Source organism: Poecilia reticulata, linkage group LG2 (genome assembly GCF_000633615.1).
Source record: "Poecilia reticulata strain Guanapo linkage group LG2, Guppy_female_1.0+MT, whole genome shotgun sequence".
NCBI classification, from domain to species: Eukaryota; Metazoa; Chordata; class Actinopteri; order Cyprinodontiformes; family Poeciliidae; genus Poecilia; species Poecilia reticulata.
In genome coordinates, this window is record NC_024332.1 from 21304223 (window position 1) to 21332109 (window position 27887).

Sequence of the window (27887 nt, forward strand, 5' to 3'; positions counted from 1 at the left end):
TCCATCAATAATAGGGGAACAAAATAAATTGTAAAATATGAAATTTATTTGAGCAAAAGTCAATAACGAACAAATGAATAAGGTTCACAGAAGAATTGATCAATCATTAAGAAGTTAAGGGGGAGCTATTTCCTATATTATCCGCGGTCTTCCGTTTTTATTATCTTTTGAAACCTGATATCTTCTCCTTAAAGAAGTTCCACTCTGTGCATGTGCGTTGGGATCCCCCCAGTTGCGTGGGGATGGCAATATATTACATCACTAAATCAGACTACCACAAAGTCTTTATTATCAATTCCGACATTACTGGCGCTGTAAAAGATAAATTATCTAATAAACATCAATGTATGGTTCAAACTATACACTATGATACCCTTTTTTCAGGGTTGCTGAAAAAAAAAAAGGATAGATGCCATCTACTAAAATATTCCTTGTCGTCTTTCATGTTTTTTCAGTAAACAGCTGAGACAGTCGTTTTGGTTCCACCAATATTTACTTGCTATTTTTCCTGCCATTGAAAGTATTATTAAACATTTGTCTTTTATTCTACAGCTCATGTGACAATACCAGCTGAGGAGATGAAAAGTTAACACACTCAACCATTGTCCCGTACACAAGTTATAACTGACTAACCCTAACCTTTATTGAACCGATATGTTCTGTATTTTTATCCTTGTCCAGTAGACACGCCTATAGATGGACATTAACACTCCAATCCTATTGTTGCTCTATAGGATTATTATTGCAAATCCCATTTATATTAGGAACTTTATCACCAAGTGAAACACATGGATTACATTACATGGATTAATTGCACACAGATGTTTAAAAACAGATGTTTGAAAGTCTTTATTTCTGTGATGATTTCCCGCTTACAGCTAATGAAAACATGACACTTAAAATGAGAATATTACACTGAACCAATAATAAACTGAAACAAAAAATCTGACAGCTTATTTGAGTTCCATGTAATTTTTTTAAACATCCCTTCGAGACATGCAGTTGAAAAATTATTGAAAGGAATGAAAAGATTAGACAACAGAAGTCACATTATTTATCGATTTAGACAACCTAACTTGCACCTCTAAGATCACTCCGTCAAACTTGATGGCGATATTTGTAAAACCTTATCTTCTACAGGCACAAAATCTACAGTTTCTACAAATCCAATGTTTTATTTTCACACACAAGCACCAGATAGAGGTTCATTTGCTTGACAATCATACAAATTCATGTTCTGGTGCACAAAGTTGTAAAAGTCAAGTAGAAGTTCTGATGGTTCACTTCTGGGAAACTTCATCCCACTGGGGTTCTAAAACAAAACACAAAAACACAGCTCTGTCATTGAAATTATTTAACGCCAACATCTTGTTTTTTTGTTTTTTTTTTTTAAAACTTGTCTTCAGCAATAGATGCAGAAATATAAATTTCAAAATCTTTAAACTACAGCCATTTGGTTACAGTAGTATAATCTGAAAATCCAACCATAAATATGTGAAGGCGAAAAAAATAAATCCCATGTTAAGAAATAATTTCAGAAGTGCTGTGGTGGGATAGGGGGAAAGCACGACCAGCATATGGCGGTAGATGTAGGTTTGAATCCCTACAACTGTTTGCAAAAACATTTGTGAAAGAAAGCCTGCATGCCTGGGTGCTTAATTTTACAAACCTGTGGCCATGGAAGTCATTGGAACATCTGATTGTAATAATTTGGATGGGTGAGCAAATACTTTTGGCAACATAGGGTGTGTGTATGTATATATCTAAGCTACAGTAGAGAAGAAAATGTTTTTATTATTATTTTTTAAAATAACCCATATTCTAATATTTAAATAAAGTAATCAGTTAATTCTACAAAGAGACAACAGTTACACTGGAGAAACTTTATGTTCCAATGAGACCAAAATAGAGTTTGGAGGAAGAAGGGAGTGATTCATTCACCAAAAAACACTTTTTCAATTTGTCTGTCAAATTATAACATTTCTTAAAACAAATACATGGTGGGCTGCTGGTGGACTCCCCTAGCGTCTCGACCACTGGGCTTGGCAAGTTTTCTGGGGGAAACTTTGTGTCAGTAAACTAAAAATGGATCATCAGGGAAATAATATTTCCCTGTTATTCACTGAATTCATAAAATATATGAAATGTTATTTCACTATTATTTTATTGATGTGGTTTAACAGTTTGGATAACCCGACAGACAAATTGCACCAGACACACACCTTCAGCCCAGGGGTGGTTCTAGACAGGGATCAACTAGGGTACAGAAGAAATTATACTATATAAATGTCTTTTTAAATATTCAGTGGTATATTTTTTTTAACCTTCACAATTTTACCCGTTTTATAGAGCTTCACTGTAGCTGCTGTATGGAGATAGGATAACACTTTCGATCTGCTAGATCAGGATCTGCAACCTGGATCTCTGGAGACGCAAGTGGCTTTTTGGCTCACAATGTTAAATGATGAAATATTGCTCTGTGTTTCTGTTTCATTCTTTTTTCCCCATGAAAAAACACCGACTAACCTGGCCCCTGTGGTAAATCTGGTGTAAAACCAGCCTCCAAACCCAACTCCTTTTTTGTGTAAATATTTTGGCAATACTCTAAAATATCAGAATGTTCACATAACGTTTATATTTCTGGCTGTCTGAGGACACATTTTGAATATTAAATCAGGTTTTATGATCAGTTACTTGAGTTGACTTTTACAAAATACTATTATACACCCAATTGAAGCTTAAGTTAATCTACTTAAGTAAAAATGTGTTGCAGGAATGCTACTCTGATTGGAGTACAATTTTGGGGTACTCTAACCAACCTCTATGTATGCATGAACGATTGTTCTATGAATAATTTTTTTAACAACAAACACTGCCATAAAATATCGTCTACCACTGCAGCAGCCTTCCCACCCCATGAGAATAGGATGACACTACTGGCTGTCGTGGGTGTCCATCCATTGCCTGTGGTGGCAACCCTAGCACCACAGGCTGATTCTGGAATGTTGTTTCATAAATTCTTTCTCAACTGCACTAAAGTACCGGATAATATATTGTTTTTCAAAATGAGTTTTTAGTGCGAGATCATACTACTGCAATAAATGACAAATTCATTTAAAGGATTTTCACATTATCTTCACTGGGATTGTCAAAAACTAAATACGAAACACCCAACTGTTAACTCACCTCTAAATTTGAAATTAGGAAAACTGGTTAGGTCTCCACCACCATACAGTCTCCGTAGCTTTGCCGTCTCCTCTTCCAAAACCTTTTGATACTGTGAGTCAGCATCAACCAGACCACCAGCTGCCCTGTTTTGGAACAGGTGAGAAACCAATCAGTCAACACCTATTTAGATCTTTTGCACAAAAGAGTATCATCAAAACACGAAACAAAGTGTTGATGCTTACTGGGAATTTGTTGAATATTCTCGTATAGAGTCCAGGAATAGCCTCTGCACTGGGTCCATATGAGCTGAGTGTCACAAAGAGACAACAAATTAAATATTACTCTGAGGATTTTAGGTACAGCAAAAACAACAGCTTTGTAGACTTTTATCCAATACATTTTGATTTACTGAATCCATTATGCACAAAAACAGCTTGTTTGATTAGACAGTAGCTAGAGACTTCTTCATCTAGAGACCAATTATCTATGGTCCACTGAGACAAAAGTGGAATTTTTGTGTGGATGCGGTATAAAATGAACATCTTTTAATAAAAAGAACATACTGTTCAAACATGATGTAAGCTATATGATCTGGGGTTGCATTATAACTCAGATGTCAAGCCATAATTGATTGAACCATAAGTTCTGTACCATAACAGATTTAGAAAATCAGAAATATCACAAGCTCACACACATTTCAGGTAGGCAGCAAAAGAATGAGGCACCACCAAGTGAGCCTCTGCATGAATGGCTTAAAAACATCATTCAGGAAGCTCATGTGTTTAAACTCATCTGTGGCTGAACTAAAACAATTCTGCAATGAAGGATAGGCCAAATAAATACTGCCAGCTATTGTAAATCGTTATTACTGCCAAGAGTTACGGAACCATAGATTGAGGGGAAGTGCATTTTTTAATTGAAATTTCTCTGAAAATTTTAAATATTTGTGTGCAACAGAAACAAAAAACCCTCTAAGAAATCTGTGAGGGCTGAGATACTTGTATACATTTATCGCTTCTGGTCACCATTCCGAATATCACAAAAACAGTCCAGCGTTTGAAGCAAAATGTTAACCTGTCCCAGGTTTAATACTGGTTTCAATTTTCATTTATCACCCATCTGTTTCCAATAATCTGTTTAAAAAGCAGGAACATTTACGGTTGGAAGGAAATGTGATTAAAAAAAAAAGCAAAACAATTAATTTAAATGTTTCCACAGCAATCTAGATTCAGTCTCATAATGGGATTTTTTTTATGTGAAAGGAGTTGAAGAGAAAATCACAATTACCTCTTACATATAAATAAAGCGCACAAGTCAGACATGTCTGGACTATTATACCATATTTCTATGCAATTTCCAAGTAAGACATAAAAAGCAACAAGTGACTATATTTAGAAAAGTCGGAAGTGCTGAAAGGTGTAAACGGCTGGAAAACAATGACTTTCATATTCTCTGTTTAAAAAGTGAAATTAACAATATTTTTGACTGGGGGTGAGACTATGAATCTTTACATCAAAGTTTTTATATAAATATAAATACTTGCATATCTTTTAGGAATATAAAAATGTTTTAATACATTTCTAAAGGAAGAAAATAAATTTAGAAACACAAACCAAAGTAACACATTTTCAAAGGGTGCGGAAATTAGTAACATAAAGTTGACACTTTTCATTAGTGCAAACCCATGCATCAAAAGACACTCCCAACTGTGTGAAACGTGCGACAACAAAGTGAATTAATGCTGCATTTCATTTGAACTCAGATGGGTCCGACTTCTGACTCATTAAATCAATTTCCAGAGTGTCCAAATTTGGGATTTGACTCGACTAAAGCTTCACTTCAATCCTAACCTCAACTCTAATCCATCGTGACTGCCTCACACATAAAAATATGATAGTTCCAGCAATAAACCATCTATTTGCACTTCTGTCAGTCGTCTCATTAAATCACTTTCATAAACTATATAGAAATCACTTGGCTAAACATTCGAATGGAATAAGCACACGTCAGTCCATTAGCATGCAAGACTGCATGTTAATGGAGTTGTTAATCTGGGTAACAGTAATTACATTTTCTTTATTTTCCCTCCCAACTTGCAACATGTTGGGAGTGACATCATTCCCCAGTGAAGATAAATGAAAAGCAGCACAGAAGATTTGACTAAAATAGGGCAGACAACAGGGTGAGATACGAGAAGGAGCAGACAGTTTCTAAAAGCAATAGTTACTTGTTGCAGGGATTCACCAAGTAACACTTAGAAAGACCATTAGGACACATTCTCCGAGAGGCCAAGAAGAAAAAAGTGCCTGGTCATGTAGAAGTTTTCTGTAGAAATACAGGTTCCACAGAGGAAACAACAGAAGGATTGTAGGGGAGGGGGAAGTTGTAGTGTGTACCCTGTGATGGTCCAACTGCTTCAGCACGGGAATCCATCTGCAGCTCTTCTTCAGCAGCCTTGGAAAGGACCCAGGCAGGGTCCACAAGGTCCTCAGAGCCAGGAACTACATCTGTAGCATCAGTGATTTCTGCCACAGGCTCCAGCACCGCCTCCGCTTCAGGCTCTGGCATGGACTCTGCAGGGTCCGGTTCTGAAGGAGTTGCTTCTGCCACAGGCTCCAGGGGTGCCTGAAGGTCTACATTTAGAGTTTTAGGGACCTCATCTGACACAGTTGTCAGTGTCACTTCCGTTTCAAGTTTTGGAGATGGCTCTGGGGGAGTTGCTTCCACTACAGGCTCCAGAGACGCCTCCTCAGGGGCCGCTTCCACTACAGGGGTCACTTCCACTACAGGCTCCAGAGACGCCTTCTCCGGTACCGCTTCCACTACTGGGGCCGCTTCCACTACAGGCTCCAGAGATGCCTCCTCAGGGGCCGCTTCCACTACAGGGGCCGCTTCCACTACAGGCTCCAGAGATGCCTCCTCAGGGGCCGCTTCCACTACAGGCTCCAGAGACGCCTCCTCCGGGNGGGGCCGCTTCCACTACAGGCTCCAGAGATGCCTCCTCAGGGGCCGCTTCCACTACAGGGGCCGCTTCCACTACAGGCTCCAGCGATGCCTCCTCAGGGGCCGTTTCCACTACAGGCTCCAGAGACGCCTCCTCCGGGACCGCTTCCACTACAGGGGCCGCTTCCACTACAGGCTCCAGAGATGCCTCCTCACGGGCCGCTTCCACTACAGGGGCCGCTTCCACCACAGGCTCCAGAGACACCTCTTCAGGGGCCGCCTCCACTACAGGAGCCGCTTCCACCACAGACTTTAGTGAGCCCTCTGCACGAGGCGTTTCTTCCACAGGCTCCATGGAGGCCTTATTTGGCACAGCTTCATGAACTAGGTTCAGGACCCCGTCTACCAGTGCAACGTTCACAAGTGGATCAGGAGCCGATTCTACAGAGGCAGGAGCAGGATGCATAGGGACCTGTGGCACATCGGCTGCAGGCTCAGCAGCCACTTTGGAGGTCTCTAAAATTAGAGCATCTTCTCCTGGAAAGGCTGCAGGAAAAACTTCAACAGTAGATTCAGCAGTTGATATGTTGGAGGGAACTTCCTTAACAAAGGATGCTGTCACCGGTTGAGTCGTTCCGTCATAAGTGGATGCAATAGTTCCAGCTGAAGCAACAGGGGGTGTGTGCTTTGTTGCTGCAGAAGCTATGGCTTCCAGTGCAGCTTCAGTTACTGCAGAGGCAGCTGGAGAAACTTCTTTCTTAGGGAAGTTGCATGGCTTGTGTTGAACAAGTTTTTCTATGTCGAAGTATGTTTTAGGCTTGCTTTTGTCTAGAATGAGGAACGTTGAGCAAACAAAATACATTATTTGTATGTTCAATCAGAAATTGATTGGTCATTAAAACGTCTAATACAAGTATGGATTGTTAAAAATATACTAGCATATGGGAAAGAGAAAGGTTAAAAGAAAACATAGCCCTCTTAGTCTTTTACGATGTATGAATGAATCTGTCCACTGGTCAACATGGTAAACTATTTTGAAGACAAAAAGAAAAATGTTCAGCGGAAACCACACAGACAGATCAAGGAAAAGCAAATAAGATGAACTGTGGCACAATGATCACTGACATAATAATAATACTACTAATAACACATAATTATTATTTTAATAAGAATTATTATATTAAAAACACAATATCATCACGACTGGAGAAACATTTCAAAGTCTACCAGGATTAAGACATTTCTTCAAGCTGGTACCACAACCTGCCGAGCTGGAGGCATCACAAACAGCCGATCCCTCAACAAACACCAGTTCTGAATTCACTGCTCAGTTCCTGCGTCCATCAGTGCCTGAACCATGTCAGAACCATCTGACCAAACAACACAGACCCGACTGGACAGGAATCAGACAGCTGCGTCCCTGAGAGACATCATAGCCCGCCAAGGAGTTCTGCTAGAAGGCAAAACGAACATAGACTCACTGGACTGGAAACACCAAAGCCCTCATATGGAAATCACGCAGTTGTCCTCACAGGTAGCTAACTAACCTCAATGGTCCAGGGTCGTCAAAATCTTCGGCTGCTCCACCATCCGACTCCTCACCGGCCGAACTTCCTGCTGTCCCCACTCCTGAGCTCCGCATGTCCCAGATCCCCCTCCATTCTCGGGTGAGCTGTCAAAATGCCGGGGTTTTCTGTTACAATGGAGGATGGTGATCAGCAAGCTATGGCTTTTGCTTCTGATTTATCCAAGACGTATTATGTCATAGGACTGCTGAGGAATCAGGCTTTAGCCTGGGGGCTAGCGTTTGATTCTGCTACACCTCTAACTTCCCTTTCCTTTAGTCAGTTCTCTTCAGAATTAAAAATGGTTTTCGATCACCGGGATCATGTTGGGAACGCCTCTCCACTTCAAAGTCATTCCTTCCTCCAGTTTCTCCATGGTGTCCCAGGCTGAGACTTTATAATCCCCATACTGATTGGGTCACATGAAGGACAGAGTCTGTCCTGTTCAAGTAACTGCCTTTGTGCTGCTCAGTCCACTTGTGGGAATGTTTGAGTCCTGATCCTCCTGATCCGTCATTGGTTCCCCCTAAATACCACAACTTGGCCGACGTTTTCAGGAAGACCCGAGCCCTCTCACTACCCCCACACCAGCTGTACGTCTGTGATAGAGCTCCTGCCAGATGCACTGCGGCCAAACGGTCGATTGTTCAGTCTGTCCAAGCAGGAACATGAGGCCATGAAGACCTACATTAATGACTGTGGCAGCTGATGTCATCGGCCACTGAGTGCCAGTTGGTTTTGTTGGAAAGAAAGAAGGCACATTTCACCCATGTGTCGACTACAGGGGGTTAAACAAGATCCCTATAAGGAATAAATACCCACTATCACTGATGTCCAACAGCTTGAACTGTTGAAACGAGGTCAAAAGTTGAAAGGTAGAGATGTGCACTTGAATGAACATTTGACAAAAAGAAATGTACACATCACCAGAGAAGCTCGACTCCTAAGAAAACGTTGACAACATTGATTTGATAAATGTATATCAAATTAAACGGATCACCAGAAGAAGCCAAGAAGCTAGTCATTAAGACTATGGAGAAGCTGAATAGGTTCATCTGAACAATGTGGTTGGAAATCGAGGCAACACTGTAAACGCATACGTGGCAAACAAGGATCGAATTGACACAATTGCTTTTGGGCATGAAAACAAAGGGGAAGAGTTAAATTCATATGATCAGTTGAAATCATCATCATTGGACTATACTGACAACAAAAGATGTGAAAATTATTTTGACCCTAGTATGCATTTTGTTTTGCATCACAGACACAGACTGCTGTTACTATAGTAATGAGCAGTTTAATCAGGAATTCATATCCAAAGACAATCTGTCAATAATCCACTTTAATCGTAGAAGTTTGTATGCAGATTTTGGTCACATTAAAGAATATCTAGTAAGATTTTCAAAACAATTCAATGTGCAAGCTTGTTGCAGTATTTCCAGGCATAAGAAAGACATTTACAAGAAATGGAAGGTCCAGAGGGGCCAAGAGTCCAGTCTTGGGAGGGTTTGGTGAGCGGAGGATGAGAGGGCCTCAGGTGTTCACTGAGGACAGAGAACATTAACCATGCAATGGTTTGAAGGCAAAAAACAGTCTAGGATCAGGCACAGGAAGGTCTCAGGCAAGGAAAATCCAAAATCCAATACACTGGAGACAGGGTCAAAGGCAGGCAAGGTTCAATAAATCTTCTTAAACTCCAGTGAGGACTAGGCAGACGCAGACAGGCAGGATCAAAAACCAGAAGCTCCTTGAACATGAAACGGGGCTTGAAAGCTGTGACAGAGGCATCAGGCGAGCTGTTTAAACAGGGAGCAGCACAGTACAGGTGAGGATAATGAGGAATTATAAGGACGGAGAGTAAACAGAGCTGAAATGACAACGCTTGTATTTCAGCACGTGGGGTGAAGCTGTGGAATGAGATAAGTATGGAAACCAAGCAATGTCCAAACATCAAACAGTTTAAATGCATAATTTAAGAAAATGGTCATCAATATGAGAAATAACTTTTGTTGTTACTATTTAATGAAGTTGTCAAATATTACTGTATTATAGTATATTCATTTAGAAATATTTTTTTAACACGTTAGCATATGTTTGCTTATATTTGCATGCGATTATGAATGCACTGTACTAGTTATAGACATGGATATAGAAAAGAAAAACTAATACCAAGTTAAGAGTAAGAGGGGTGAGTGTAAAAATAAGTTCATACTTATACCCATTCCTTTGAACGTGTACATGTACTTTACTACCGTTCTTTTGTTTTAAACCAATTCCAGAAGTTCAATCACTATGTTCCATGCTGTTTGATTGTATTGATTACTACAAAGAAGTTGTAGTTGAAATGTCAATGTACACAATTTCCTGTTCCGTTTCTGTTTTATATATCCATCATAAAGCACATGGGAGGGCGATAGTGGCAATGGTGATAGGAATTCATCCTGTAATCATGGGGCTATTGCTACTATCCAGTAGCTCAGAGGCGCACAAAGTGGGTCCTGGAGGGCCGGCATCCTGCACGTTTTAGTTCTCTCCCTGGTTTAACACACCTGGATCCAATGATAGCTCATTAGAGGCCTAAGAAGAACATTGACTTGCTGAGGAGGTTGATATTACCAGCAGGGAGAGAACTACAACATGCAGGATGCCGGCCCTCCAGGACCCACTTTATACACCACAGCAGTAGCTTGTACCATATTACCGTGTGCATGTGTGTGATGATTGGATGAATGTAGTTTACAAATTTACTTTTATTATTTTTTTAACCATAATTCAACTGCTTGCAGTTTTTCTTTCAAAATTTATCGCCTGTGCAATGCACTGGATGATACAGCTTCCCCCTCAACAACGACACCCAAAGTTAACTCCAAGCCTCCAGAAGTAGAACATCCTCCTCGTTTGAATCCATGGGACAAAGGAAAACATCACTCAGTGCTTGAAGCTGTTCTTCAGAGTTTGTCTTTCCATTAGTCGAATGAACTGGGTCTCTGGTCCCGTTTTCATCATTAATTCCTTGAACGACTTTCTGAGGCTCGCCAACATTTACATGCTTATCAAAAGCTGATTGACTAAAGTATTTAGCATCCAGAAAATGAGGACGTTGATTGATCGCTTCCTGACAAACCCACTGGTTTGATTGACAGGTGGCGTAATGTCAATTGTTTCAGAAACTCCTGAGAACTCATGCAGGTTTTCTTGGGGAAAAAACATCTTTAGAAATGCAAACGGTGCACAAAACAGTAAATTTAGCACCATTTCTGCCACTGAATGTGTAAAATAAATAAATATTTAAAACAACAAGGGTTGTCTTTACTTTTGCAGTAAATGGAAATGAAAGTGCCACCGACAATAGAACTATCCATAAAATATTGCCTTTAAAGTTGCTGCTCCAATTGTATGATTTCCATACCACTCAATGAAAAATGATTAGATCAATGATTTTTGTGCCACAGTTCAATTTACAAAATTAGAAAAGTAAAACATAACCCAACAGCAGAACTTGTTTTCTGAAACTTACCTTTGCTGGTCTTTTTTGATGAATTTTTGGATCCTGATGATTTTGTGCTGAAAGGCAAAGCTGTTGGTGCTCTGCTCAGTATCTTCCAACCCTCAGTCTGCAAGCACTGGCAGCACAACACAAAAACAAGAGAAATGGTTACAACACTACAGGAATGCTTTTCTACACACTTCCACTTGTTTAAAATCAAAGCAACAGTAGTTTTGTTTTTCATTATGGATTAATAACACGACAAAGCTCCAAAAGTTGATTTTACATAATATCATCCTAGAACGCAGAAAACGCATGAAAACCTTAGCTTGAGTGTAATTAACCTACAATTGAGGTTAAAATTAGTAGACCTATGAAATTTTAACTTTTTGTCAAAAATCTTTTCTTTTTCTTTTAAATCAGTTATTCTTCAATGCAGCTTTACAAAAATCCTAGTTTTTATTTTAGGTGGTTGGTTTACTTTGCATACAGAAACTAATTTCTTTCACAAAAACCAAAAACTACCAGGGTCAAAATTATTAGTCCCTTAATTTTTCAATTGTATAACAATAACAATGCCAGGTCTACTTATGTGATCAAAGGAATTCATGTCTGCAGGTATATTTTTCGCTTCACTGGGTTACGGTCAAGAACTTGTTTTTAGAACACCATTTTGATATGTACCATACCACTGGCAAACATCTACTGCTGCGGATGTGCCGAGTGCAATATAATGGTGACGAGGCAGTGAGCAGTCCTACACCCATGCTGACTAAAAGCATGTAGAACAGGGGTGGGCAACTCCAGGCCTCAGGGGCCGGTGTCCTGCAACTTTTAGTTGCGTCACTACTTCAACAAACCTGAATCAAATAATGGGGTTGTTAGGAGGAGAATTAGGAGGTGACTCAGCTATTTGACTGAAGTGTATTGAACCAGGGAAACATCTCAAAGATGCAGGACATCAGTTTTCTTCTGCTCATTTTAGGGACTCCCAAAATGAGCCAGCTGAAAAACCCTTCAGCGGGTTTTAGGCTGGAAGTTCGCAGATGACTCCACAACACAGCCTTGTTGGAAAGTTGAATAACAGCTGGAGATTTCTAAATACATGCATTTCGAACTAGACAAGCCAAGTCATTGATGTGACATTAATAAGCAATTTGATTTTCTTAAACAGTTCTAAACCAAGATCAGTAAGTTTAGGACAGCTCTGTTAGAAATGTCCTTTGTTTTTTACAACTTATACTGCTTATAATGCTCTGCACACACATCAATAGCTGTTGTTTTTATTTAAATAAAAATTACTTAGTCAGTGAATAAACACGATAGATAAATACAATTAATAGAAATGGGCAGATAATTGATTTAATGAAGGACAAGAGGATTTTTGTTTCTACCAAAGCAACTCAAGTCTATTTGTCTTTTCTTATGAGTCTAAAATGCGCCTAGCTTTGAAATATTAATGGACACAGCACTTGTGGTGAAAGGTATTTCATGCTGATTTTATACAGTGTTGTATTTCATGAAAATATGGAAAATTTCTTTGGTTATGTATGCAACCACAGAACAAACCATGGTTGTATTTTGCAATGTTTGAACAAATATTAATACAGATGATAATATTTCTTTGAAATTACACTGATAAAAACGGTGTTAGGAATTAAATAGCTTGTTCTTAGAAAAATATGAACAGACTAAATTGCTGTTTTGCAAGTCACAGCAAAGTTTCAAGTCTTTATTCTCAAGTCCTGAATCAAGTCCCAAGTCTGAAACTTGGAATTTGAAGTCCTTCAGTCTTTTCAACGTAAATACATAATGTATTCTTTTTAAATCTGTATTTGTCTCAAATTTTGTGATAAAGGAATTGGACTTGAAAAATATATTTTAAAAAAAGTCATTCTGAAATTACACCTCTATTTTGTACAGTTCAATTAAATTTAGCTGCAAGAATAGTCGTCTTTTAAACCAGGGGTGGAAATTAAACATTTTCTCCACCAAACATTTCACCAGCCACCATATTTTCCCCTTTCAATTACAAACAATACAAGTACAAGCAAATTATATAAACTATATGATTTATACTCAACTCTATGAAAACTGATTTACTGATAATAAATTTACCATACAGTTTACCATACCCATTTAACATAAAGCATGGATACCTTAACAGGGTTGTAGTGCAACAAGTTCATTTGAAGTAATTACTACAGCAAACTTTAAATACACAACCCAAACATTCTTGTAATCATATGTTGAACATTTCCACATTTTTAATTTCCACCTCTGGATGGAAATGTAACATTTTTTTGTGCAAAACAGTGTTGTCAAAAAAAGAAGTTTCCATTGATCTCTGACTTCATGTTACCATAAACATGGTAGAGGTATTTTCTGAAATGACCGGAGTATGTGTTTTTGAAGCAAAGCACACTTGATTGGCATGCACAGGCACACAGAAAGACAGGCATTGGTTCGTAGTGAATGTAGCCACATCAGCAACTTGTAAATCCTGAGTGTTATGTAAAAGTCCTGTTTTTTCAGCAGCCACAGAGGCTGCAGCGTGAAATTTTAGAAGTCAGGAGGAAGAAATACCTTATTGACACATCGCAGGTGTCCGATCCTTAACAGGGAGGTCGACATGTTTTTGAACAACCTGCACAAAAAACAAACAAACAAACAAACATCAACATCCATAAAAAAAAATAGTGACATAATAACAAATTCATCTTCATGCCATTATCAAACCTGCACTTTATCAAAACCTAAACTGGTTAGAAGAGGAAAACCACAGTGCTTCCACGACGGTAGAGGTTAAATGCAGTCTTTTTTCTTTACCTTCAGGAGAAAAGCGAGGAACGTGAACAGTTTGTTCCACTAATCAACGCCGCTTGGTCGGCGCTCCTTTATGTAACCAAACACACCACGCCCCCTGAAGCCCTCACTCTGCTGCAGAAGAGACTGGAGCATCCGCAGCCAACCAGAAAACTGTCTATAGAAAACACTGCAGACTGCGCCCCCTGCAGACCACTCCTCCCTGCTTCACTCTGCATCCACAAGAGGGCGTTTTGTGAGTGAAGGGGCGGGGATTGTGTGTTTTTGACAGGCCCAAAGCGGACGTGACATTGCAAGTGACCGTGACGTACTTCCTGTGGAGTTCATCCCCGCATTCTCCACGTGGAAAACAAGAACTAAGCGCGTTCAGTGCGGTACCGGGAGCTATGGCTTGTTTGGGTTTCTGTGGGGAGTGGTTTCTGTCAACCTGCAGCAGTAAACTCGTAGCGGTCCATACCAAAGAGCCCAGGTTGGAACTGATTTAATTATTTTTGACTATTTGTTCTATTAACCTTTTCTGTCTCCCAGTTGTTTTTGCATTGTTTTTTCCCCAAGGAAAGGAGCTGGAATCCACATATCATTGTGGTAGAGTTCCTTGTGAAAAGTGTGGAAAGAACATTTGCGAATAATATATTTGCCCATGACAATTATTACATTCAATAACCTTTCAAGTTTTTTTCCCCCTTTTCTCAGGGTTCCAAAAATAATGTAATTCTTAGAAAATTCAAGTAGGTTTGGTATTGTAGGTGAGTGCAGTGTACCTCATGCACTAAGCTTTTTAATACATACATTCATAGAAGTCGATTCAGTATCACAAAATGTGTGAGCTGTAGTTATGTTTACATTTTAACCTCCAGCATAATAACACATGCTGGTGAAAGAAAGAAAGTTTTATAAGCAGTTTTTTAATGTTGAAGTCACGCCAATAGCCACATTCCTAACTGTTAGAGAATATCATGGATTTTGTCTTGGTCAAATTTAGTATTCATTTTATTCATATCAACCCAGCTTTTAATTTGAATGAATTCTGAGGTAATAATTTCCAAAAGTTATTGTCGATTCTCTCCAGGAGCTAAAATATTTGTATCATCAACAAATAAAATAAATCGTAGAATTGATGACGTCATTAATGTCATTAATTTTGGTTCCAACCCTGATTCTTGAGGAACGCCACACACAATGTCCAAACATTCAGACTGACATTTTCCCATCTTCACAAATTGTTTCCTTTTTTTTAAGTAACATTTCACTCAATTTAGTGCATTTCATCTGATCCCAAACTGTTCCAATGTACTGATTAAAATGTCATGATTTATAGTATCGAATGCTTTTTTTTTTTTCTCTTAGATCTCTTTTCATAATAAAGTTAGTAATATCCTCAATAAGTTCAGTTAGTGCATGTGACACTGATTGTTTTCTTCGGAAGCCATATTGACTATTCACAAATAGTTGATTTTATTGTTTTTCTTCAATAAAATAGTCTAGGGCTGTTGAATATTTTTTCCAGGATTTTGGAAACTTGTGGAAGAAGATAAACAGGACGGTAATTTCCTAAGTGTTGTTTGTGTAAGAAAAGCAGCATTGTGCATTACTCTGATGGCTCTTTTTTGCAATACTGTTAGTAGTTGTAATGTTGATTTATATGTACTGCCCTACACTTCTGCACAACAATGTAAATATGGCTGGATCATTGAACAATGCAGGACTTTCACCACTGCAGTACTATTCAGATAATATCTTGCTTTGGGCGTATTTGAAATACTTCTTGATACTTTATTACAGACGTACTTAATGTGAGGTATTCAGCTCATTTTTAGCATCTATTATTTTCCCTCGAAATTTTGTTTTATGCACTCTTTCTGTGTTAAATTATGAAAATAAATTCCATAAATGTTGCAATATTTCCTCACTTACACCAACTGGCATCAGAATCAATGGGCAGTGAATGAAATGGGTCATCTCAAATTCTAACAGTTCCCAGAATTGACTAGCTGGTTTTTACCCAACTGTGGAGATACTGATCATGTTTCCCCCCCAAGAACTTTATGTCGCAAATTAAGTCACAAACTGACATCAGCATGAACTAAACAATATTCCTCATAGAAAATGTGGCAAGTTTAACAGTAACTTAAGGCACGTTGTAATTCTTGCCTTTCAGGATCCTTCAAAATTAAACTTTGTTCTGCTTTCTAAAGCACTGAAATATGAATCTACTAAGAAAACATAGAAGTTTGGCACCGATCTGGAGGACCTTGTTTTAAATGTCCTTAACAAGAGCATTAGATCTTATATGGACACCAAGTTGGTGGCGTGCAGCTGTGAACTTCTTGATCCAGACATTTTGAAGCTTGTCTGGCCCTGGTGCTTTCCAGTTCTGTGTGCCCTTGATGTTGGCTCCAACTTATTCCGATGAAATATTAATCAGTTTTATAAACTTGTTGCAACTGGGATTGTTGGAAATTTAATTTCTGGTAAGTGTAAGTTACAGCAGCCCACGGTGTTGAGTCTCCTCTCCACCACACCCTTTGCCACAGTAGTGATATACCCACATTACATCTTTGTACTCTTCCTTAGTCCAGTTTGGGAACTGCCAGGTGAGCTGGAAGGCTTTGGCTGTTGACCTTCACATCGAACCTCAGCAAGCACATAGTGATGGTGGAGATAAATAGCCTCCTTTCAACAGGGAGGTTTGATTTAATTTATTACACCAACAGACTAAGTCTAAAATATTTATGTATTTCCACATGAAGTTTTCCGATGTGGATAGAAGAAATCGTGGAGTTGGTACTAAACTGCACTGTTTTCTGCTGCCAATTCTTTTAAGTGATCATCATTTCATGTGCCACTATGACAGCAATAATTCAGATGTAATACATTAACGTTTCTGTGTTGTAGAGAACCGTTTGTGTTTGACTGCAGCCGTGCTGAAAAGAGGATAAAAACGGCAAAGGATGTAAATAGCAGGTAAAGACGGCGCATTGGATAACCATTCGTACTAATATCAAAGGTGGTGCTGATTTCATAGCCTCGTCTTTTCTTTCTTCAGTGATGCATCGGAGGAGGCCGGAAGTGACACGGTCCTTGCTTTTGCAGTGTCTTCATCTGGCAAATTGGTGGCAATAACTGATGACACCAAGCGACTGATCCTGTTTCAGTGTGAACCTTCATGGCACTGCATTAGCATCAGGTAAACATCAGATGTTTCTGTGTTGGTTCGGTCTGTGGACGGTCAGCATCTACTCCTCTGTAAGCAGCTTTCACTGCAGCTGCTCATTTGACTCCTCAGTCCAGCTGTGTTCCAGCCAGTCACCATGCTGAGCTTTTCACAGGAGATCTAGAATTAATATGCTAAACCAAGATTCAAATTCTCTTTTGCTCAATAAAGTATTTTTAAATGTGAATGTGTTTGAATCGCCCACAGGTGGGTGGTTAGGAGGTGCACATCACTAGTATTCAGCCAGGCTGAAGATGAGCTGCTGGTGGCTGACAAGTCTGGAGATGTTTACTCCTTTTCTGTGGTTGAGCCAGAGAAGGACGGCGAGCTGAAGATGGGTCACCTTTCGATGTTACTTGCTGTGGTAAGGATCAAATATTATGGATGATGAGGGATTAAGATGAGTGTTTAACTTTCAACCAGTCTCTAAATATGTCCACCTGTCTCTCATCTTGTATGAACAGTTGTGTTTAATTAGTTGGTTTTGGTGGTGACAAAAAAACTTAGAAAGCTTATCATGGCCAATTTTAATGCTGACTGATTTCTATTTCTACAATAATTGTACAATATGGGATCATTTTTGAACCACGGCTACTGATTTAGTATCTTAAAAAAACCCAACTGTATGAATTAATATGGAATCGTGCAATTACAGACTGATAGAGCAATATAGTTTATATTTTTTGTTTCATAAAATTTTTTTTTAACAAAGCACTGATTAAATTTTGATTTACTTAGAACTAAGTATTACAGAACCAATACTGTAAAACAAAGTAGCAAAACTTGGTTCTCTTTATTATTTGTATGAATATTATAAATAGATCAGAATGAATCGAGTTACGTAAATTGTGAGTGGAGTTTCATAAACATTGCCATCAAATAGATTTTTTTCTGGGGGGGTTTCCAAAGTTTAACTTGCATCTGGTCCTCCCCAGGAACATTAAGCTTTTAAAAATTTTTATCCTCAAGCATATTGGTATTCTGGATAAAAACAGACTTAAATTTGATGGCAACTTTCTTTTTGTTTTAAATCGTGACTCAGTCAGTCCAGGTTAAAACTTGCCTCGACCAGTTGCTTTTTATCTGCTCTTGTTGATTTTACTTTTAGGGTTTGTGGCTAAGTTTGAATGTTTGGATGGGTTAAATATGGACTAACTGCTCCAATCCCTGTGTTTTAGACCATATCTGCAGACGACCAATACATCATTACAGCTGACCGTGATGAGAAGATCAGAGTGAGCCATCGCAGGTCCCCGTACAACATCCAGTCTTACTGCTTAGGGCATCACCAGTGAGTACATTAAACACAAGTAGAACTGGCTGTACTTACTAGGATAACTAACAAATCTATTCGACTGTATAATTTCATATAAGATTTACAGTTGTGTTTTATTATTATTACTTTTTTATTTAGAAAGACAGATTTCCATCACATTCATTAATTACAGCTTTACCCATTTAAGGTTGTATATGAGGATGGAAGCAGATAGTCCAAATGATTTTGTCCATGCTGCCTTTCTGGTATTTTCTTTTACAGACTATTACTAATTTTAGTTGTGAATGATGACAAAAATTAACAAAAATGGGGATTGCACCACTTTGAGCAATAAAAACCACAAGAACATAAAAGGACAGGACCCATAATTCACAAGTACAATCAAATGAAGTCAGATCTAATTGGTTTTACATACTCAGTCCATTTGGTCCAGGTCTTATAATATTTTCCTTTTTTTACTTGGTCTTTATTGGTCCATGTGTCCAGCTGTACGTTGCCCAAGTACAACGTTTGAATGGAGTGTTTACATTGAATATATTTTCAATATGTTTGTGGAGCTCTTCCCAATATGGTCTCATTACCTGGCAGTAGCTCCCTTAGACCCACAGAGTCTCCAGCAGGCGTCCCCGTTTCTTTGATATCGTCTCTGAATGGGTGTAGCAACAAATCGTGCGATGTTTTCCCAGCAAAACTCCCGCCATGTGTTTGATCCGGTCGAGGCCCACTGCGGTGTACATATTTCCTCCCAGCTTTCTTGTGAGATTCTTACCTTCATTTCCTTTTCCCATTTCCTCTTTATGTATTCTGTATTCTCATGTTTTGATAGCTGTATGGCATTATATAATTTAGGGATAATTCTTCTGTCTGATCTGGGGTTAATTAGTGATAGAAATACCCCCATGAAACTTGAATCACTTTTTCTCAGTACCTAAAAAAATCGTCTTTTTCTAGTCCATCATCCTTCTTTAAGGTTTCAAAACTCTGAAATACCCCTTTGTGGACAAATGAATAATAGGTAGTTAATCCTTTGAGATCCATAACTTGAATCTGTTATCAATTCTATTTGGTGCAAAATCTGAATCATAGGCACACCACCTCATAATTTTAGATGCATCTCTTATTCTACTAATTTGAGCCAATTCCTGCCTGGACTTGAGAAAGCTTATGTTATGGAGTCTTCTGGGATCTGCTGTTCTTCCTGTAACGTATAATCACTAAGTAGGGCCGTTATCGGGATTCCTTTTATTCTTGTTCCTTCTTTTTCCTTCCATGCTGCAGTGTATCATGGTGAACGCAGGCAGACTTAACTCTGTAAATCAGATTAAATTTGACATGTTTGCTCTTTGGTGGTGTGTAGAAGTGATGCGTTAATAAAATAACACAGTAAGTGTTAAAGGCTTGCATATTACATATTCCTCTTTAGTTATGCCTTATTTGTCTTATTGTTCAGAAATCTGGGGAAATGCAAGTAAAACAAATGCTATAAGGCTTATTGATAAGGTGGGATACCGTGAACCAACTGATAAACTCTTCATTCAAAGTAAAGCGTTACAATTTAAAGATATTGTTTATATAAAAGTACTGGAAATAATGCATAAAGCATTGAGCAAAAGTCTTCCTTCTGGTATTCAGAAATTATTTAAATTGAGAGAGAATAAATTTTGTTTGCGATGTTTGTTTATATTTGAATGTACAAAAGAGACGAGCCAGGTAAAGTCTAGATGTGTTTCAGTTGTTGGTGTGAAACTGTGAAATGAATTGAATGATGATTTTAAGTTGTGTCCTTTCTTGGTGAGCTTTAAAAGAGCTCACCAAGCATATAAATCTACGCTGTTATGTAGATTTATATGCATTATGAAGATATCTTGGTAGGTTGCTGGGTATAAAGTAGGGTAGGGAAGAATAAGCTTGGCTTCAGCCTATTCCTTTTTTAGTAAATTATGGGTTTCTTTATTGTTGTTTTTTGTTATTTTCTGTGTTTAATGTGGACAATTTACCAAAATAAAGTCATTGATTGATTGATAAAGTTGTACTGTTCTTTCTATCAGGTTTGTCAGTACACTAGAGATCCCAACAAATCATCCACACTGGCTGCTGTCCGGATCAGGGGTATGCATGTGTGTGTGTGTTTCCCTTTGTTTAGGTAATCTGTTGTTTGCAATACTGATACTAAATTTGGTTTCTGAGGCATGCACTTTCAAATGAGAGTTGTAGGAGTTATAAAAATGTAGGGGTGTGAAATGCGTTCTTCACTTGTTTTGGATACTTTCATTTTTTTTTTTTTTTAAACTTGTAAAACTCTGTAATAATGAGCCTGTCAAATCTTATGTTTGTCAGGATGGAACAGTGAAGCTGTGGGAGTTTGAATCTGGTCGCAAACTGCAAAGCTGGGATCTTGGACAGCTTGGAGACAATCTGTGCTCTGATGCTGCCAAAGGAAATGTAAGAAGATAAAATATTGTCTGCAAAAAAAAAAAGTTACTTTTGCTCGTTATATATTTTAAGGCAAATACAATAGATTATAACTTAATATTTTTTAAGATACAAAGTATAGTTTAATTTTTATTCACTAAATAATAGTTCAGTAATTGTCTCATATTTTAAATCTCTGCTTTCTGTCTTGTAGTTTGTTTGTAAAACATTTTTTAAATCATATATAATTTTCTTTTTGCTTCACAATTGTTTTACCACTTTGTTTTGGTCTTTCACATTAAATTCCACTACTTTTAAGAAGGGCTCATATCGATATAATTTTGCTATATCATGATACACGATATATATTGTGATATTCTTAAATGAGGTCCAATGTTATTTTAAACTATAGACCCCTTGCAGCATAACATAAAATGGGGAGTGACAGGAAAGTAGGTCAGTTGCTTGCTTGACTTTTACAAACTTAACACACAGATGTGCTGTGGAATAAGGTGTGTTTTGGTTCAGCTTAAAAATAAAAAAGGCGACTTACACACAAACTGACAGCTCATCAGTAAAGCAGGTGTTTAAATTAGCGAATCAACCACTGCTGTATTAGCTTGGCTAATAACAGCAGCAGTAGCTACCATTTATTAATAATCGCAAAATACACATCAAGCCTAAAAACATAAAACTGTAACAAACCGAATGTTCTGTTCTATGTCTGAGTGTTTTTGGTGCTGAATCGTGATACTTAAAGTGGCGTTGTCAGTTGCTAGGGCAACGAGTCTGTGTGTTACATAAAGCCAACATAGAGAGCGAGAAAAAACAATGAGTGAGAACTTAAGGTTGTTCCTGCTTCTCCTTCTACGTGATGTAATATTAAAACCACATCCACTAAGCATAGACGACCACGGCGCTGAGTTGCGACGGCCTCCAGTGCTGCTTGCAGCTTTAGTTTCTATTGGTATTGATGTCATAATTGTTTTGCCTAGCCATCTGAGAGTGGCCATAAAATGGCAAATAAATAACAGCATGCATACATTGTGCCCTTTTAAAGTTTCAGAAATATTTGCTTTTAATGAAAGATTGCCGTTTCTTTCCCTGTCGGTATACTATCAGTTAAATCTCTAAATCTGCCTTTACTTTCCAGAATGCAGCTGTGTTTCGTATCTGCAGTTCCCCAGGTGGCCGTGATGTAGCTGTGTTGTGTGACGGGTGAGTGCAGAGTGTGTCTTTCTATCTTCACAGGGACTTTGCTTTGACTTTAACTCATATTTCATTCATTTCTACAGGCTGACCCTTACACTTAACTAACCATTAACATGTCTGAATGCTGTCTGTCACTGTCATGGATGCCTTTATTCTTATGTCCTGCCCCTCTTTCTTCTCAATAGAGAACTGTCGCATGTTGTATGTATATTCAGTTTGCAGCTGACAATACTGTGTCCAAAATGGAAAATTCTGTTTCCTTGTAGCATTTACAGTTAAAGTTATGGACCTTGTTGTGGTGGTGATAAGTAACTAAGTGTCTCTTTTCTTATTGCTCAAAATCAATAATAAAAGTGTGCGAATAGCAAAACAAAGCCTGGTAAATTAACAAGCTCAGTTTTACACTGTAAACTAGCTGAATTCAAAATTGACCATTTCCCACATTTGTCACTATTCAGTTGTGCCCAAAATTGCATTATTTTTGTTACATTGTGTGAACTCTACATCAATTTGTCTTTACATTCCTTCACAATCTTGTACACCAGAAGCTGAAAAAGTTTTTTTTTTTTAACAGCACAAAGCCAATTCCCAGGATATAGACCAGAAGTTCTGTATGTTGCATAAAGTGTCCCACCAGGGAGACGAGCAAAAGACCCCTACCACACTGTTCCTCAAGCTCCGCTAGGACTGTTGTCTGAACGCTGCTTGCATCCTTTTATTCAACCCACTGGTGGAAATGTTAAGCTTCTGAGCCTGTGGTTAGGGTTGTGTGAAAGTGGACAGGGCTTTTAAAGCAGAAGCCACAGGGTTGACCTGCAGCTTCAAATGTCACATTACAAATCAGTTTGTTTAGAACATGTCTGCAGAGACCAATGACAGCGTTTAGGCCAGGTAAACGCTGTCTAAACAGCGTTTACCTGTAAGAGTCTATTGGGCAATAGACTCTTACTATTGCCCAATTAGTAAGAGTCTTTTATGCTTTTGACTTTTTGTATGTGTTCTCAGACTGATGAACATTTACATTTTCACCTTGGAGCGAACCAGTGAAGAGAAGCTGAGGTTTCACAGTAAACTCCACTTTCTCCACCGTCCCATGGACATAGGCTTTGACACGACAGGTCGGCTTTGGGTGCTACTGGACTCCAGCGACGTCCCGCTCCAAATCCACACATTCAGAAAAAACTCCTGGGAGGTATGGTTGCACACATCTAGATACAAATTAATATTTTTATTTTTAACATCTATTCTTCGTCTGATTTTGTACTTTAATATGATTTTATTGTTATAATAGCAGTTAATTTATGGAGTGAGGTTATAAACCAGTCAGAGGATTGGTATTTATTTCTTGTTTTGTCCAGTCAGAGTTGTTGCATCGTTGGGAAAGGTATGAATTGATGCTTTACCTTGAATGGTGTTCGGTTCGTTTTTTGAAAGAAAAAAAGGCAAGTTGAAATTCTTGCATTTAAACTTGAGTTACTAATAGTGGTGTTGGTCAGTCATTTTTCTTGACTCAGTTGAGTAAAAGACTCATACTATTTGAAAACAATCGTTTATCCAGATTTTGCTAGCTCTGGGTGTTACCACTTTACTGATTAGTTCTTTCTCATAATTCTTCTAATTGGGCCACTTTGACTAAATTAATACTATGCCTGTTCAAACTGAATGCAGTTTTTTTTTCTGTTCAAATTTTTTCTGTTCAAATTGCTCCAATTTATGCACCACTTCATATTTTCACCTGCATTTGGCCAGTGGCGGGTGCTAATTTCCATCCCTGAGTACAGTTAGTGTATAATGTGTTTACCTCTAAATTTAACTAAGCTAAAAAAAAAGTTTTTTTTCATTTCACATTTCACCTGTTTAGAAAAATATAAATGTTGGTAATCTATTTCAAAACAGGCAGCTTACAAATTTGTTCTTCTTCTAGTGTGACACTGAGAACGACGACCTCAGAAGAGTAACCGAGATCCTCAGAACGCAATGGAGCACAACTGACAGTAAGTCCACTGTCCTTAAGTCTAGATGTCATGAAGAAGAAACAAATGTATTTTGTTTCTTAAAACAAACCCTGGGGGGTTTGTTTTAACCTCCCAGGGTGTTACCCAGGGTGTTACCCTGGGAGGTTAAAACAAACATACAGAGTCTGTCAAATCTGTCTTTAGTGATTCTGGCTGTCTGGTTCTGGTCATAGCTCTTGTGACAGCAGGTTGTCACTGTATGTGTGAAATGGTGGATTGCTATAAACCAAGGATGTTGTAGAGATCAGCATAGATGGTCTTGTCATTTGCCTTTGCTAAGAAAAGAGAATAGTTTCTTTGATGTTAAAGCGGACAGTTTTGATTCCAGTAAGTTCTTGGTTGAGAAAGTAAAACAAAAGCCCTTTTTGCACTGCAGGGCCAGGCCAGGCTGACCTGGGGTCAAACCTGGTGTCTGTGTTTGAGCATATATAATTTTACAACTTCCTGAATATACACCCGTTGATTCTTAATCAGATGTCTTGGATTTAATGTTGATCTGACTGCTACACTGCAGACTGGATTTACAAGCTTCAGACAAAGTTTTGGTATCATTCCTCCAAAAACAATTATCAAAAGGGGGCAAAACTCTCTGAATGAGGGGTTTTCCTTATCTTGCTTTGTTCCAAGCCGGGGAATTTCTGCAAGATGGTTCAGCTGCACCAAGCGAGAGTCCAGGTCCGAGGTGATACATAGATACTTTAGGGTGTGTTCACACTGCAGCCTGAAGTGACCCTATTCCGATTTTTTTGCCGGGGCTGTTCACACTGCCACACATATGCGACCTGTATGTATTCTGCAGTCTGAACGGGGAAACGACCTGAAAGTGTCCTGCATGCGCACTAGAGGGCGCAATAGCGTCAGCGTTCTCAGTGTTCTGCCAACCGCCATAAAAAGAAGAAGTGCTCAGTGTTTGCGGAAGTAAACATGGAGGCTAACRGTGGAGCTTAGCTTACATATTTGAAGTTGTTGTCCAACCGGAGCAGCATATTAACAACTTAATCCTCATTACAGTCCGTCATAGTTGTTTTTATTCCCACTTGCGCGTATCAGGACACAGAATAGTGACATTTGTTGAGAATCAGTGACGTTCAATTCGGATGAATGCAGCTTGGACGTTTGGTCGCATTTGAATCGGATACGTATCGGATATGGGTTGCATTCGAAAAAGAATCCAACCTGTGCTGTTCAGACTGTCATGAAAAGATCAGATACAGGTTGCAATACATAAAAAAAAATCGGAATTGGGTCACTTTAGGCTGCAGTGTAAACGCAGACTTAGCTGATTTAGTTAATTAGTGTAAAGCTGAGAATTTTTTTTTCTTTGCTGATAAGCAGGTACAGAAGGAGCCAAACAATAAGGAATGAGTAAGTGTCCATTGTCTCTGGAGAGACGGCCTCTGACGCTTCAGCAGGAATTTTGAGGCAACACTCTGCTCAGTGCAAATACAAGCAGGGCTGGAAATCGGGCTTGGTCGACAGTGGCTGGGGCAGGCCGGGCCTCGCAGTGTTAAAAGGCCTAAAGATTAAACCCGAGCATCAGGGATCCGTCACCAGCTGTTTAGACTGTAGAGTAATGTCTGATTGAGACCAGCTGATCAATCTTATGACAAGACTATTTAGATAATATAAAGGAGAGTGAGGACACTTTATAAAATTTTCCTATCAGCCTGCAAATAACTAAATTTGAATCTTTATTTTTGTATGATTATAGGTGTTGCTTAAAGAAAAGTTTTAAAATCTTTGTAGCTGCTTATTACTAGCTGTGTCCTGTGTGATATCTTGAGATTCTTTTCTACTAGCCTGGCCAAATTAATTTTCCATTAGCAGATCCAGTGCGGCTCTGCCTGATTTTCAGATTTTCTTACCTACTTAAAGGTTTAGAATCACAGGACCAAGCCTGATACAGCACCAAAGCGACTTGACCGCTGACCGCATTCACTGATTGACTCGTGATTTACGTGATTTACTGAAAACTGCGGACATGCTGTCTGCTATAAGAGAGCGGCTCAGTGTAGAGGAGTGTAATTCAGAGTTTAATCACACTCAGCGCCAGGAACACTTTAAGTTTTGGATGAAATGACCGTGATTTAGCACCGCAGCTAGCAGCTCGTCTCTGAAGAACTGACGGTAACAAAAAGATAAAGGGTTCAGTTGTGGTCAATGAAGGGCCGATTAGGACAAAAACTGTCTTGTCTCTCACACACTACTAAAGACTCATATACTAAAGACTCATTTTGTCATATTTTAATAACAAAATATTGAAATTGCACACATGTACTATTGAAATGTCACACACATACATTTTCGATTACTGCTCTCTACTGCACATTCATTGGTTAGAGAGCCACTTGCTACTGGAAAAGCAGCTTTAGTTTGTTTCCAAAGCCTGGTCCTTAAGGCTCACCGCCTCAATGTTCCCCTGCTCTAACACACCTGTTTCAGGTAATTGGAGCTCAGCAAAAGCTCATTAATCAGCCATCAACTGAAATTATGTATTCTGAAGCAGGAAAATACATAAAATATGCAGTGCATGTTGCCTCGAGGAGCAGGTTTTGAAAAACGACTTAAAAGCCAAGCTTGCATGAATCATAATCAGACTTTTCAAGTCATTTGTGGAAATTGCTGCAATGACACTGGGGTTTAGTTTATTCTGTAAAATTGCATTTCACCGACACATGCTCTATTTTTCATGACAGATTTCACAAGTGTCACAAACCACTTTGAGCACCTGTATAAAGTGAGCTTTGACAACGTGTCAGTGTATCTGCAGAAAAAGCAGCAGCGGATTGAAGAGGATCAGCTGAAGAGGACAAAAGCTCAGAAAACAAAATACACTAAGAAGTCAAAGAAGGAACCTGATGAAGTTTTGACTCAGCCTTCTACTTAAGTGAAGAGTAAAGAGAATCATTCTGGTTTTGTACTTTGAATGTGTGCGCCATGCCAGTTTTATTCGGTGGTTTATTTTTACTATTTAAGATGAAACAAAATTCAACCTTTTTTTCTGTTTGGCATAGTCATAGAAAGAAACCTGTTTGCCAGTATGAGCCACATACATTCTGTTGAATCATTATCATATGTTTGGTGCATTTAATTACATTTAATTTCGCTCTGGGAATAATAAAGCATATTTTATTTGTAAAAATTCCTGTCAACCCTCAATTCTATAATGACGCTAAAAATTAAAAGTTCACATATTCATTGGAACCGAACCAGAGTTCACGTCAACAAGATTTGTAGGTGGACCAGAATAATCTTAGCATTCACACCTACCCAAACGGACCGGACGTTCTGGTCAAATGATCTAGAATGAAATGCGTTCAGGATGGGACCAAAAAAGACTCGGGGGGTGGGGGGCAGGCAGGATATGGATGACATTGAAAAATTACTGGACTTCCTGTCAGAAGAAATTTCTGCTGTCAGATCCCAGCAGGACTTGGTCGAGGAGGTTAGATCTCTGAAACTCCAGAAGGCCAAAAAGGACAAGCGGATAACACCCTTGGATAACAGGGTGTCGGAATTGGAGCAGTTCAYGAAAGAACGACATGTTCATCACTGGTCTGCGTGTTAAATCTCCCTCATATACTTGGGCGATTACARCGGAGTTAGACAGGCAAGCAATAAACACTTGTACAAACTGTATCATGCAAAAATTGTGCATTTGCYAATTATACACATTTGTATTTAGCTTCATTAAATGAGATCATTAAATTAAACTGCTTTCATGAATCACCTGTCTGAAGCTCTTTTTTTTTAGCATAAACCAAACCAT

General features: G+C 38.7%; 2 protein-coding genes across 2 annotated transcripts; one reads left to right on the top strand and one right to left on the bottom strand.

Annotated features, from left to right (window-relative positions):
- Positions 1 to 1159: 1159 nt before the first annotated feature.
- LOC103457077 (calphotin-like) lies at positions 1160 to 14131 on the bottom strand. The gene is made up of 8 exons (XM_017309160.1): positions 13993 to 14131; positions 13750 to 13810; positions 11194 to 11299; positions 6191 to 6939; positions 5565 to 6147; positions 3411 to 3474; positions 3187 to 3311; positions 1160 to 1312 (listed from the first exon to the last, which is right to left on the bottom strand). The coding sequence occupies exons 2-8, from the start codon at positions 13795 to 13797 to the stop codon at positions 1281 to 1283; spliced, it is 1707 nt and encodes a 568-aa protein (XP_017164649.1). The 5' UTR covers positions 13798 to 13810; positions 13993 to 14131; the 3' UTR covers positions 1160 to 1280.
- A 150-nt stretch (positions 14132 to 14281) lies between these two features.
- Positions 14282 to 27844, top strand: wdr4 (WD repeat domain 4). The gene is made up of 11 exons (XM_008438523.2): positions 14282 to 14458; positions 16885 to 16953; positions 17036 to 17176; positions 17411 to 17567; positions 18382 to 18494; positions 20528 to 20588; positions 20817 to 20921; positions 22045 to 22109; positions 23109 to 23295; positions 24028 to 24097; positions 26815 to 27844. Exons 1-11 carry the CDS (start codon positions 14376 to 14378, stop codon positions 27003 to 27005), a joined length of 1242 nt encoding a protein of 413 aa, XP_008436745.1. The 5' UTR covers positions 14282 to 14375; the 3' UTR covers positions 27006 to 27844.
- The last annotated feature ends 43 nt before the right edge of the window (positions 27845 to 27887 follow it).

What these genes read in the sequence shown, in the direction of transcription:
- wdr4 (XM_008438523.2), top strand. Translation starts at nt 14,376, where the DNA reads ATGGCTTGTTTGGGTTTCTGTGGGGAGTGGTTTCTGTCAACCTGCAGC. An exon ending in GTCCATACCAAAGAGCCCAG is followed by an intron (nt 14,459 to 16,884) that starts GTTGGAACTGAT and finishes TCTGTGTTGTAG; the next exon opens with AGAACCGTTTGTGTTTGACT. An exon ending in GGCTGCTGTCCGGATCAGGG is followed by an intron (nt 20,589 to 20,816) that starts GTATGCATGTGT and finishes TATGTTTGTCAG; the next exon opens with GATGGAACAGTGAAGCTGTG.